This window comes from Gymnoscopelus braueri, assembly GCF_963280865.1.
Source record: "Gymnoscopelus braueri genome assembly, chromosome: 11".
Taxonomy (NCBI): Eukaryota; Metazoa; Chordata; class Actinopteri; order Myctophiformes; family Myctophidae; genus Gymnoscopelus; species Gymnoscopelus braueri.
The window spans coordinates 7,277,592-7,290,443 of NC_137613.1; the positions used below are offsets into that span (position 1 = coordinate 7,277,592).

At 42.9% G+C, this 12,852-nt stretch overlaps 1 protein-coding gene across 1 annotated transcript in view; it reads left to right on the forward strand.

Moving 5' to 3' along the window:
* Positions 1-12,852, forward strand: part of LOC308094713 (uncharacterized protein) — a 30,928-nt gene extending 18,076 nt beyond the window's left edge. Inside the window, exons 4-12 of the mRNA XM_080441526.1 lie at positions 991-1,155; positions 2,590-2,716; positions 3,151-3,225; positions 4,359-4,486; positions 6,992-7,052; positions 7,168-7,212; positions 8,061-8,117; positions 10,176-10,388; positions 12,663-12,852. Coding sequence (XP_080297652.1) covers positions 991-1,155; positions 2,590-2,716; positions 3,151-3,225; positions 4,359-4,486; positions 6,992-7,052; positions 7,168-7,212; positions 8,061-8,117; positions 10,176-10,388; positions 12,663-12,770 — 979 coding nt within the window. The 3' untranslated portion in view covers positions 12,771-12,852. The remainder of the gene's footprint in view (positions 1-990; positions 1,156-2,589; positions 2,717-3,150; positions 3,226-4,358; positions 4,487-6,991; positions 7,053-7,167; positions 7,213-8,060; positions 8,118-10,175; positions 10,389-12,662) is intronic.

A 12,852-nucleotide genomic window follows, 5' to 3' on the forward strand; every position in this document is an offset into this window, starting at 1 on the left:
CTATGAGTTGTGTGAGGTTCAGGTGTTCAGGACCTTTTGGGTATAGAGGAGATAACACCATGCTGTGAGACTGTTCTACAAGACCTTCTAACGACCTGTGATTTGAGTCATACAGTACAATTATGTGGATGTTGAGGTAACTCCAGAGCAGTGGTGTAAAGTAACTAAAGTACATTTACTGTACTTCAGGGCCAATTTCTCTTAGATGATTCGTTTTCAAAATAAAAGGATCCGTTACATTTCTAGACTGACATACAGTTATAACCAATAAAACAAGACTTGTAACTAAAGATACTTTATCCGCTGAGAATAAAAATGTTCCATTGACAGATTTAGCTGCAGCGCTAGTGCTGTAGCTGTACATACATTTGTGGGCTATAGTGCATCAATGGTGAAAGAAATATTTATAGTGATGAGGCATTTTCCACTTTAACGCGGTGGGCCGGGTTGTGATGGATGGATGTTGTCAGATTGTAGAGGCTCAGACGTGTAGGGATGTTTATTAGTATTGATGAAGCATATTTCACAGATCCCTGGGCATACTAAACAGTGATGTCAATACGTAATACCAGCGCATGAAACCAAGTGTTCTGTCAAGCAGTGGTGTAAAGTACATTTACTCAAGTACTTTACTTAAGCGAGGGCTGGGCTATGAGCTTGTAGATCTGCTATTTTCACTACTTCTAAAAAAAATATATATATATATTTTTTTTAAGAATGATTGTGGGGAAAAAATCCATAAATCTTTCGAAAAAAAAACTTAAGAAGTAGTGAAAATAACAGATCTACAAGCTGCAATTTTTTTAAGAAGAAGAAAAAAAAGGGATATTTACTGCGACCCCACTGTTTGGGAACCACTGCCTTAACCTGACCACATCGAAACCACGCCCACCTGGGCGAAACACCTGGGCCAAAGAGACGGCTGACCTGTGCCTCTCTCTCTCTCTCTCTCTCTCTCTCTCTCTCTCTCTCTCTCTTATGTCTTCCAAGGACGTTTGCCCAGAACTGCAGGAACATCGAGGTCCTGAACCTCAACGGCTGCACCAAGATCACAGACAGCACCTGCCTCAGCCTCAGCAAGTTCTGCTCCAAGCTCAAACAGCTGGACCTCACCTCCTGCGTGTCCCTCACCAACCACTCCCTCAAGGCCCTCAGGTACTAAAACTAGTGATGTGTCGTTCATGAATCGATTCGTTCAAAAAGAACCAGTTCATTTGCCGCGAAACGTGAACGAGCTCGTTCACTTTCTGAAACTGTTACGTTCAGGTGACGTAAAAAAAACCCCGCTCCCGCTATGGTGTTTTACACACATTATAAAACATACGTTAACCACTTTAGCCCCTATTTCATACCCAGGCTATTTGAAAATAGCAGATCTACAAGCTCACAACGCGTCGCATCGCGACGCGTTGTGAGCTTGTAGATCGGCTATTTTCAAATATGTTAGTACTTTTACTTTTGGTACTTTAAGTATATTTTGATGCCAATACTGTAATGTACTTTTACTCGAGTAAATTTTGAACGCTAGAAAATAGCGCTACTGAACGAGAACGTGAACAAATCATTTGAACGAATCAATGCCCTGAACGTGAACGAAATCGTTCACGTTTCTGGGGTGGGGGCGCCAATGGCCTAGTCAGTGGTTGAGGTACATACCACATATAGGCTCTAAAGCCATGACAGCGAGCTGCGGGTTCGATTCCTGAGCCTAACGGCTTTTGCCGAGTGTCACTCCCTTGTCTCTCTCTCTCTCCCTGTTTCCTGTAAAGGCAGAAATGCTGCAAACAATATATAGAAAAAAGAAAAGAAACTCAAGACCAAAAAGATACATTTGGTGTATCCCAAATGTACAAAAACGTGTTTTAAAGAATGCTAATTATATATTTTTTTTAAATGAAAATAGCCAATATGCGTCATGCTCACAATGGCTATTTTCACTATTTCTGAAATTGGATGATTTTTGTATTGGCAGTAGCACAGATAAAGCACAGAAATGGACAATGTTTTGATGTGTCTTCATCAGCACCTGATGAAACGTTGACATCTCTAATGCCAGCCTGAAATACAGGCTGTTATAAAGTGAGTTGCTCCAGTACAGTGCCTTCCTTGTCCTGCTCCTGTGATGCAACCGGACCTGCCTTCACCTGACTGAAGCGCAGTGGAACCACCTTTCTTCAGGTTCACAGTGAAACCTGAAATCGTAAAAACCCTTTAGAACATAAAGCCTGACTATACTTCATCTTACGGAGGTGTTGCACGACCAAAGTATAGCTTGTGACCTTGCAGATCGTGCATTTTCAGCGGGCGACGCGAGTAAGAAGACGTTTTTTTTAAGGTGTGTGTGTGTGTGTGTGTGTGTATTGCTGTATTGTTGTATTGTGCTTTCTGCTTTGGCAATGTAATGTTTTCTCATGCCAATAAAGCCAATTGAAGTGTGTGTGTGTGTGTGTGTGTGTGTGTGTGTGTGTGTGTGTGTGTGTGTGTGTGTGTGTGTGTGTGTGTGTGTGTGTGTGTGTGTGTGTGTGTGTGTGTGTGTGTGTGTGTGTGTGTGTGTGTGTGTGTGTGGGTGTGTGTGTGTGGGGGGGTCAGTGATGGCTGCAGGATGCTGGAGATGTTGAACCTGTCGTGGTGTGACCAGATAACGCGCGATGGCATCGAGGCTCTGGCCAGAGGCTGTGCTGGACTACACGCCTTGTTCCTCAGAGGATGCACACAGGTAACTATACTATCATGTCTGAACACACACACACACACAGGGACGTGCACAGATAGACTTTAGGGGTGATGCTAAAGCACCTGCCCGTTTGCCCTCTGGAGCAGAAGTGCCCTTTAGTTACTAGCTACTTTGCAGATATAAATGATTACATTATGAAACATACATTAAGCACTTTAGCCCTATTTTATACCTAGGCTATTTTCAAACATTTTTGTTCTTTTACTTTTGGTACTTTAAGTATATTTTGATGCCAATACTTTTGTACTTTTGCTCAAGTAACATTTTGAACACAGGCCTTGTACTTGTAACAGAGTATTTTTATATTGTGGTATTGCTACTTTTTTAATAAAAAATATCTGAGTACTTTTTCTACCACTGTGTGTTTATGACATGTGATTTGAGTGTGATTCTGCGTGTTCATTGGTTTGTTCCAGTTGGATGACGGAGCGTTGAAACACCTGCAGAAGCACTGCCCTGAACTCACCACCATCAACATGCAGTCATGCACGGTAAGATAGCGCCCCCAAAATCTTTCCTTCTGGGGGGTCCCTGGAACAAAATATTTGAGATGGTGGTCCGCGGCCAAATACATATCATTTTGGGCGGTCCTTGACATGACAAAGTTTGAGAACCACTGGATTTAAGGCATATTAGTGGCACGTTAACAGCAGCTATAGCAACAAGGTTCAGGATGAAGCCACTGCAGAATGGAAGTTTTCTTGACAACAAAAGCAAGTCTTAGCAAAAATCCAAAATAGAACAAAGGAAAGCTCAGGGGTGTTTCGTGGGCTTTAGTAGTTGCGGGGCCCAGAAAGTGCACCTTCAGTACGATACAAATTTACCTCCGTACGTGCAAAATGTGCAGAGTGTGCTTTCACACTGCCAAGGTGTAATGGCCTCTGTAGCTATACTGTAGGTGTAATGTTTTGCTAGCACTTTGTAACTTTGTTAAAAAAGGAAGTGCTGTAAATTTTTTGGGGGAAACATTTGGAATTGGAACACACGCACGCACGCACGCACGCACGCACGCACGCACGCACGCACGCATGCACGCACGCACGCACGCACGCACACACGCACACACACACACACACACACACACACACACACACACACACACACATTGGAATTTTGTCTATAACGACATGCCCAAAATAAGGGATAGATTATGAATCGGTTATTTTATTAAATGATCGATTCTCAATTGTTTTTTATCTAGTTTGATTTAGTTTACTTAATGGATTAACCCATTAAGACCGGGAATGCATCTCTGTCATTTTAAGATTTATTTGGCTATTCAAAAATAGCAGATCTACAAGCTCATTGCGTGTAGAGCTTGTAGTGTAGATCTGCTATTTTGTTTTTAATCGTGAACATTTGTGCAAACATTTGAATATATGTATTTTAAAGCGAACATTTGTAACTAAAATCTTTGCTTCTGGGAGGTCCCTGGAACAAAGTATTTTACAAAATAATAAAGATTTTTCTAAAATAGCAGATCTACTCAGTGCCGCGCTATGAGCTTGTAGATCTGCTATTTTTTAATAGCCAGAGAATTCTTAAAATGACGATGCGTTCCCCTTCCTGCTCTTAATGGATGAAGTGTTGTCAGCCCTAACGCTGTGCTGCGTGTCCACGGCAGATAACGGACGACGGTCTGGTCAGCCTGTGCCGGGGCTGTCACAAGCTGCAGATCCTCTGTGTGTCCGGCTGCTCCAACATCACCGACGCCTCGCTCACCGCCCTGGGACTCAACTGTCCACGACTCAAGTGAGCTTCACCACACACACACACACACACACACACACACACACACACACACACACACACACACACACCCACACAGACACACACACACCTGCACAACACCATCACACACCCTCACACACTCCATACATTTACAATCTGTTAAATCTCACCTCCTCCTGCTGCTGGGTTACTTCATAGATCATTGGTTCTCAAAGTTAATTATGACCTGGAACGCATCTGTTTCAAAAATAGCAGATATACAAGCTCATAGCGCGGCACCGAGTGCCGCGCTATGAGCTTGTAGATCTACTATTTTTGAAAAATCGTGAAAAAATATATTTTAATTTTTTTTTTCAAAAAACTGTTAGGATTTAGAAAACATTTTTTGAATTGGCCTCAGGCCTTAATCGGTTAATATAGCATCACAATAATTTTCACCACTTTAACCTGTCCAGCATGACATCATGAGGTTTCCACCCGACAGAGACGATATGAAAGAAATGGAAAGAACATGTCATGGTGATACCGATAAATAGCAAGTTACATAAAGTATGTTATTTTTATTTTATTTTACTATTTTAGTTCAATTGATCCAAAGCCGGAACTCAATTGATTGATTGATCGTTTAAACATAAACATGCAAGGCCCTGATCCAGAAAAGGTTGGGGGGACCACTGTGTATATTATTAGGCATGAATCAGGGAAATAACAACAAACCTGTGTGTAATAATAATAATAAATAATAATACACTTTATTTGTATAGCACCTTTCATGACATGAAATGCAGCTCAAAGTGCTTTACAGAGCAAGAATACAATTACAGTTAGAACCAATTTAACAATAAAATAAAATAAAATAAAATAAAAGCAAAGGCATAAAACAACATTAAAATAGGCAATACAGTGAGGAATTAAAAATCAACCAAAGAATCAGCTAAGTAAGGGCGACATCTAGTGGCTGAATGTTGTCTATTGCACCGTTCCATGAGCAACTGTGAATGTTGTGTGTGTGTAGCTTTCTGCTCACACACTGCTTAGAGCAGGGGTCTTCAACAGGGCGTCCGGGACCCCTAGGTGGTCCTCAGAGTTACTACAGGGGGTCCGCCAAATCTTTGTGTGGTATGATTTATTTATTTTTTTACCTTATCCACTTGAACCCTAGCATCCATTTTCTGAGGAGAACTTGAGCCAAAAATAGCCGATCTACAAGCTGAATGTACTGTGTGTGTGTGTGTGTGTGTGTGTGTGTGTAGCTTTCTGCTCACACACTGCTTAGAGCTGAGACACCAGGTGAATGTAATTAACCAGCAGACAGTAACAGGGGGGTCACTGAGCCAGAGACCAGAGAACACTTGCTCTACACAGTGACATGGACACCATGTACAGTCACAGTATCACTGGTATCCTCTTACCATGAGGAGTGAGGACACATGTATGCTTCCTTAGTGGATTTGACTGCCTCTTTTTTTTATTCAGGAAGCTTTCTGCCAGGTATTATTTAATTAATTATTTTGCTGCTGCCAGCGTTTTTCACCTTATTTTGATGTTCTCTGGAGCGCTGCAGAAGCCACCACGTGCATGCTGATGTAAATAACAAGTGTCCGGGGGGTGGGGGGTGGGGGAGGGTCTGGTCTATCCAATGGAACAGCATTTTTTCTACTCTAAAAGACCTGGCCATGACACTACTGTAGTTTTGTCCAACAGAGACGCAGCCTTTGCTCTCCGCATAGACCTGATAGATTTTCTTTTATTTGTATTCATGGATACTTTTGTTTTTGTTCGCATTCCCATGCCAATAATTTGATGACCAGCGGACCGGTAGGCAGCGTTTCCGGTAGGACACCCGGAACCGCTGCCGGTCATCGAATTATTGTCTTAGGAATGCGATAAAAACGAGAAAAAAAAGTATCCATGAATTCAAGTCTCCATGGGATGATTGATCGATAGGAAAAAAAGTCATTTTTGGGGCGTGAACTATCCCTTTAAAGCTTGATTTGTATTTCGTTGTGAACAGCAGGCATACGAGCTCACAACGCGTCGTGGATGCAACAGGGTTGTGAGCTTGTAGCTCGGCCATTTTCGGCCCCGCGACATCATCGTCCATTCTATTTATTATAGTCAGCTGTTTGGCTCTGTGTGAGATCAATGACCCCCAAACCCTTGATGACCCCCAGTACCTCAAAGTAAAAGTACTGAAACTTGGAAATACTCCAATAAAGTAAAAATACCTCAAAATTTTACTTAGAAGTACATGTACTTAGTTACTTTACACCACTGCGACAACTGACACACGCTCGCTCACACACACACACACACACACACACACACACACACACACACACACACACACACACACACACACACACACACACACACACACATAGTACACTACACTACACTGCAACACAAATACGAAAAAAAATTCTTCAGTTTCTACCTATTTTTTTTCCAGTTTCCACCCTCTTCCTTGACCGACATCACCTAAATGTCCTTTGTGTGTGTGTGTGTGTGTGTGTGTGTGCTCAGGATCCTAGAGGCTGCACGATGCTCCCATGTGACAGATGCTGGCTTCACTGTCTTGGCCAGGGTGAGTCTCCTTCCTCCCTTCCTCCCCCCTTCTCCATTTGTCCAGCCCATCATGTCTTCTATGGAGTGTCTCTGAGGTTGAAGTCAATGGGTTGAGTTTGTGTTTCTCTTTGCAGAATTGTCACGAGCTTGAAAAAATGGACCTAGAAGAATGTATTTTGGTAAGTTGGAAGAAGCGACTGTTAACACATTGGGTGCCAAAACCGTATATATACTTCTTTTCAAATACAGCTGTTGAGTGCCAAAACCGTATATATACTGTTTTTGAAAAAAAAAAAATATATATATATATATTTTAATTTTTTCCTTCACAGCACCAGGAGATATCATTTTTCGAAGATTTAGACTCCAATCCACTTCCTGGTTAACTTATGACTTCAAAAACCTGTATCTCGGCTCCTTTGTACTTTTTTTTTTTACAATGTATTTTTAACTATTTTCAACTGGCTGCAACTATGGAACGGATTACCGAATGTTTTTAATTTTTTCCCCCCGATTGTACGAGACCTCTATGTGTGTAATGAGGGGATCACCATGAGGACGGTGATCACTGAAAATATTTTGTGACTACTTGAAAAAGGTTTAAAAATGGTTAAAAATCCAGGCACTCAACGTATAATATTTTTTTTTTTAAATGATATCTGCCATAATGATAGAAACCTCAACACAGTGTTTTTGTCCCAAATGGGCCGCCGTAGTGTTTACAAGCTGACTCACGGGTGAAATCTCGTCTTGCGAGACTTCCGGAGGGAGGGGAGCGTCTAACACAAACACTGTGGAGAGTTTTATGTCATTATGAACGGCAGATATCAACAAAAAAAAAACATTTCGAGGGATAAAATACGCAATCTAGCGCATTTTTCCTGCTGTACCACTCATAATAATATCATATAAAGATAAGAAAAAGGTAGTCCAGAGTTCTCCTTTAAGCTGACATTGACGCATGTGTTCTGTGGATGCAGCTCAGTAAGGACTGTGGATGTAAACGTTCCCTTTTCTTCCCATTCAGGTGACCGACAACACCCTGGTTCAGCTTTCTATTCACTGCCCTCGTCTGCAAGCCCTGGTGAGAGCTCTTGTTGTAGCCCCCCATTTATATTTATATTTATACAAGGCCTGGTGAGAGCTCTTGTTGTAGCCCCCCATTTATATTTATATTTACACAAGGCCTGGTGAGAGCTCTTGTTGTAGCCCCTCCCCCCATTTATATTTTCGCCGTACGGCCGCCCGCCGATGTCACATCCCGGAAATAGCAGCTCAGCAAGGTCACGTCTGGCGACGCGAACCCAAACACGCCCCCACGGCTGTCTTGAGTGAAAGCACGTCCACACAAACACGGCCCGCACGGATGCAATGAGAACAGGCTATATATCTATCAATCTATAGCGATCGCACAACGCAATTATTATATTTAATAATATTAGTTAGTTCTTTTAGATCGCCTTTTAAAACACCATTCTGTTTGCTGCTGCTTTCTCTTCTGGACGATTTTCCTATGAATGGAAGTTTAGTTTAACTGTTTACTGTAACTGTACACGTTTTTTTTTTTACTAATTTTTATCCCACGATTATGTAACCCATATTTTTTTCACCCAGTGCCAATTGCCTATGTAATCCTGGGCACTACTCTCCCTCTGCCAGCCTAGGGAGAGCCCAAGCTGAAGCTCATGTCTCCTTCAATGCATGAGGAGCAAGCAGGCCGCTTCTTATCTCCCGACAGGGGGGAGGTTCCCTGGTTAGACGTAGCGCGTGGAAGGAACACGTTATTCCAACCAGTTCCCTTCCCCTCCATCAGGCGCCCTGGCTGACCAGGGGGAGGCAGTATAGTGACCAGGATTACTGCATGTTTTTGTGAGGGTACCTACCCTAGGAGACACGGGGAGAACATGTAAACTCCACACAGAAAGGCCCTTTCGACAACCCCACCTAGGGTATGGGCACTGATGACGCGGAGGAGAGAACACGCCCCCAGCGCCCACAGCGTCCCCGGCGGGAATCGAACCCAGGACCTTCTAGCTGTGAGAGGACAGCGCTACCGACTGCGCCACCATTTTGATATCTACTTGTTTATTTGCATAGTATTGTACAAAGGACCCCAATGGAAACAAGCCATAGTGCTTTCTTGGGTTTGAAATCCTCTTAGCAGACCTTGTATTGAAGTGTACATTTCTGTGCTTGTCTTTGATAACAATATTCAATCAATAAATTGTAGGATAATAATTAGTAGGTCTATATGCCACCCAACTTGAACTTAATAACGTCCTGTTCTCATTGCAAACGTGCGTGGCGTGTTTGTGTGCACGCGGTGTCACTCAAGACAGCCGTGGGGCAGCGTTTGGGTTCAAGGGGCGTGGCCTCCAGACAGAGTGCGGTGGGATTCTGAAGCAGGCGTCTGTGACGCCGCGCGGTGAGCTAGCTTGCGGAGCTGCTATTTTCATCCGGCTACACTGTGGCGTCACGGGGCAGAGATTAAGCATGTCCTCGACTCACTTCATCTTTATTGACATTTCAACCTTCCTCTCAGAGTGTCATCGTATAAATAGAGTAATAGAGTACTGTATAAATAGAGTGATAGAGTACTGTATAAATAGACACGTACTGTAGGTCATCTGTCTGCTGCCTAACAATACATTAGCTCACCAGGTTATTTCAGGAGAATCAGAGCTGAGCTTACAGTAGATATACTGTATGAAATACAGTGGTGTAAAGTAACTAAGTACATTTGCTCAAGCACTGTACTTAAGTACAATGTTGAGGTACTTTTACTTTACTGGAGTATCTCCAATTGTCTATACTTTTACTTCTACTTCACTACATCTCAGAGGCAAATATTGTACTTTTTACTCCACTACAATTATTTGAAAACTTTAGTTACTAGTTACTTTTTCAGCTTTTCACCATTTCAGCTATATACATTTGGGCCATTAGAAAATAGCCGATCTACAAGCTCACAACGTTGTGAGCTCGTAGATCTGCTATTTTCAACATTTTTATACATTTTATACATTTGAAAACTTGTGAAATTGTGACATTCTGCACAATGACTACTATCTACTTTTGGTAAGTATATTTTGATGCCAATACTTTTGTACTTTTACCCCCCCCCTCCCCCCCCCAAATCCAGTCGCTGTCCCACTGTGAGCTGATCACGGACGACGGCATCAGGGCTCTGAGCAGCAGCGCCTGCGGCCAGGAGCGCCTCACGGTGGTGGAGCTGGACAACTGCCCGCTGATCACCGACGTGACCCTGGAGCACCTGAAGAGCTGCCACCGTCTGGAGCGCATCGAGCTGTACGACTGCCAGCAGGTCACCAGGGCCGGCATCAAACGCATCCGGGTCAGTGGGGAGGGGCCAGAGAGGTCATACTTAAAGGGATACTTCACTTTCACATAAAATAAACATTAAAAAAAAATATTTTAAAAAAATGAAAGAAGTTATGGCAAAATAAAGGCCCCCTCACACATTAGTAGGACACTCTAATGCGTGAGGGGGCCGTGATTTTTCCATTACTTTTTTCATTTATTTTTAATATATTTTTTAAATGTTTATTTTATGTGAAAGTGAAGTATCCCTTTAACCTATTGCACACTTCTGTAATACAGGGGTTCTCAACTTTTTCAGGCTACGACCCCCCCCCCCCAAATAATTATATTTGAACCGGGGACCCCCCACCCACCTTGGAATTGTAGGAGTTTAGGCATTTCATTTAGTTTGACTCTGTTCCACAAATAAATATTGTGAAAATAGCAGATCTACAAGCTCACAACGCGAGGCGTTGTGAACTTGTAAATCGGCTATTTTCACAATATTTATCTCTTTCTTATACTATTTGACAATTTGGCCAATGTTTGTATATTTAACCCATTAAGACCTGAGGCGATTCTTTAAAATAAATCTAAATCCTAACAATTTTTGGAAAAAAGTCCAAAAAAAAAAAATTCACGATTTTTCAAAAATAGCAGATCTACAAGCTCATAGCGCGGCACTCGGTGCCGCGCTATGAGCTTGTATATCTGCTATTTTTGAATAGCCAAAGAAATCTAAAGTGACACAGATGCGTTCCAGGTATTAATGGGTTAAGTCCGTACAGTTTGTTTAATGACTGCAGTTGACTTCAGATTCAGTTATGGTAATTTTTTTGGGTGTATGAAAAATATCTTAAAAGGACGTAAATTGTCACTTCACTGTCATCTGGGGACCCCCCAAAAAAAATCAATGTGGGGACCCCCCTGGGGGTCCCGACCCACATGTTGAGAACCACTGCCGTAATAAAGCATCGAAGTCCGCCGCTAGAGGGCGTTATTCCCCCCGGGGTCACGGATTATTTTCCCCATAGAAATTCCCCATAGAGAAATCTTAGGCGAAACCAATGGCGTGACGCTGTCCATATTTTAACGGTCTGTGGTTATAGCATGGTTGGTCATGCACTAGAGATTCTGTCTGAGGGAGAGTCACTGGGCTCCAAACATCACGCTTAGGTGGTAATAAACCATTCATCTTTTGGAGCATGACCTAGTGTGACTCTATTTTTATTGATGTTTGCTTCTGCCCTAGCCTGGCTCCACCCCCTGAATCCTTTGCCTAGCATTCAGGGTCTGGTGACGCTTTCGAAGGCGGGTGTTTCTCGGTTGAAAATCTGTACGACGAATCGGGATCGGGACAATCCAGTATGAACCAATCGCGTTGGTTCATAGTGGAGTCCCACTTTGGCCACGCCCCCATCTCAGAACTCCGCTGCATTGAGAGGGCTTTCAGACTGAATAATGGAGTGAAACGAAATGAAAATTCAGGCTGAGTGTCAGGCTACTTCTGCCCTGCATTTAATGCATTTTAATGTTTTGTTTTGTACGTGCTTTTCTGCTTGCATGCACTAGAGAGGACAATGACTCTGGGTTATACCAGTAGATCTGCTATTTTTTTTAATTCTTTAACATTTGTGCAAATCTTACATATATAGTTTTTTTTTAAACGACATCCTGGAACAACATATTTTACAAATGTTTGCTTAAAAAAATATATATTCAAAGATTTGCACAAATTTTCATGATTTAAAAAAGAAAAAATGCTGATCTACAAGCTCACGTGCCGCACTATGAGCTTGTATATCTGCTATTGTTGAACAGCCAAAGTATAAGATAATGGTTAAAGCGGTTACGATCTAAAATGACACAGATGCGTTCCCGCTCTTAAACGGTGGTCCTCAACCAGTGGTCTGGGGACCACCAGTGGTCCTTGAGGCGGTTCCAGGGGGTCCCTAGCAAAAGATGTTAATACATTTTCACCCCTTTATCTATATTGTAGACGTTGGCTATTCAAAAATAGCAGATCTACAAGCTCGCAGCGCGTCACTTCGTGCCGCGCTGCGAGCTTGTAGATCTGCTATTTTTGAACATTTTCAAAAAAAAAGTGTTTGAAGAATTTTGTATAATTTAAAACATTTTCAGATGGGGGTCCGCGGCCAAATGTATATCAATTTAGGGGTCCTTGGCATGAAAAAGGTTGAAAAACCACTGGGTTAAAGTAATGGAGCAAGGGCACAAATCTGTACTTGTGTCGCTACGATGAAGACTCGTTCTAACTCTCCTCCTCTTCCTCTCCTCTCTCCTCCAGGCCCACCTCCCCGAGATCAAGGTCCACGCCTACTTCGCCCCGGTGACCCCTCCCCCGTCGGTGCACGGCGGGGGCCAGCGTCTCTGTCGCTGCTGCATCATCCTCTGACAGTGGAGGGCCAGGGGGGGCCACCTCTGTCTGCAGGTCCTGCTCCTCTGACGGTGGAGGTCCAGGTCCTGCTGCTCTGAAC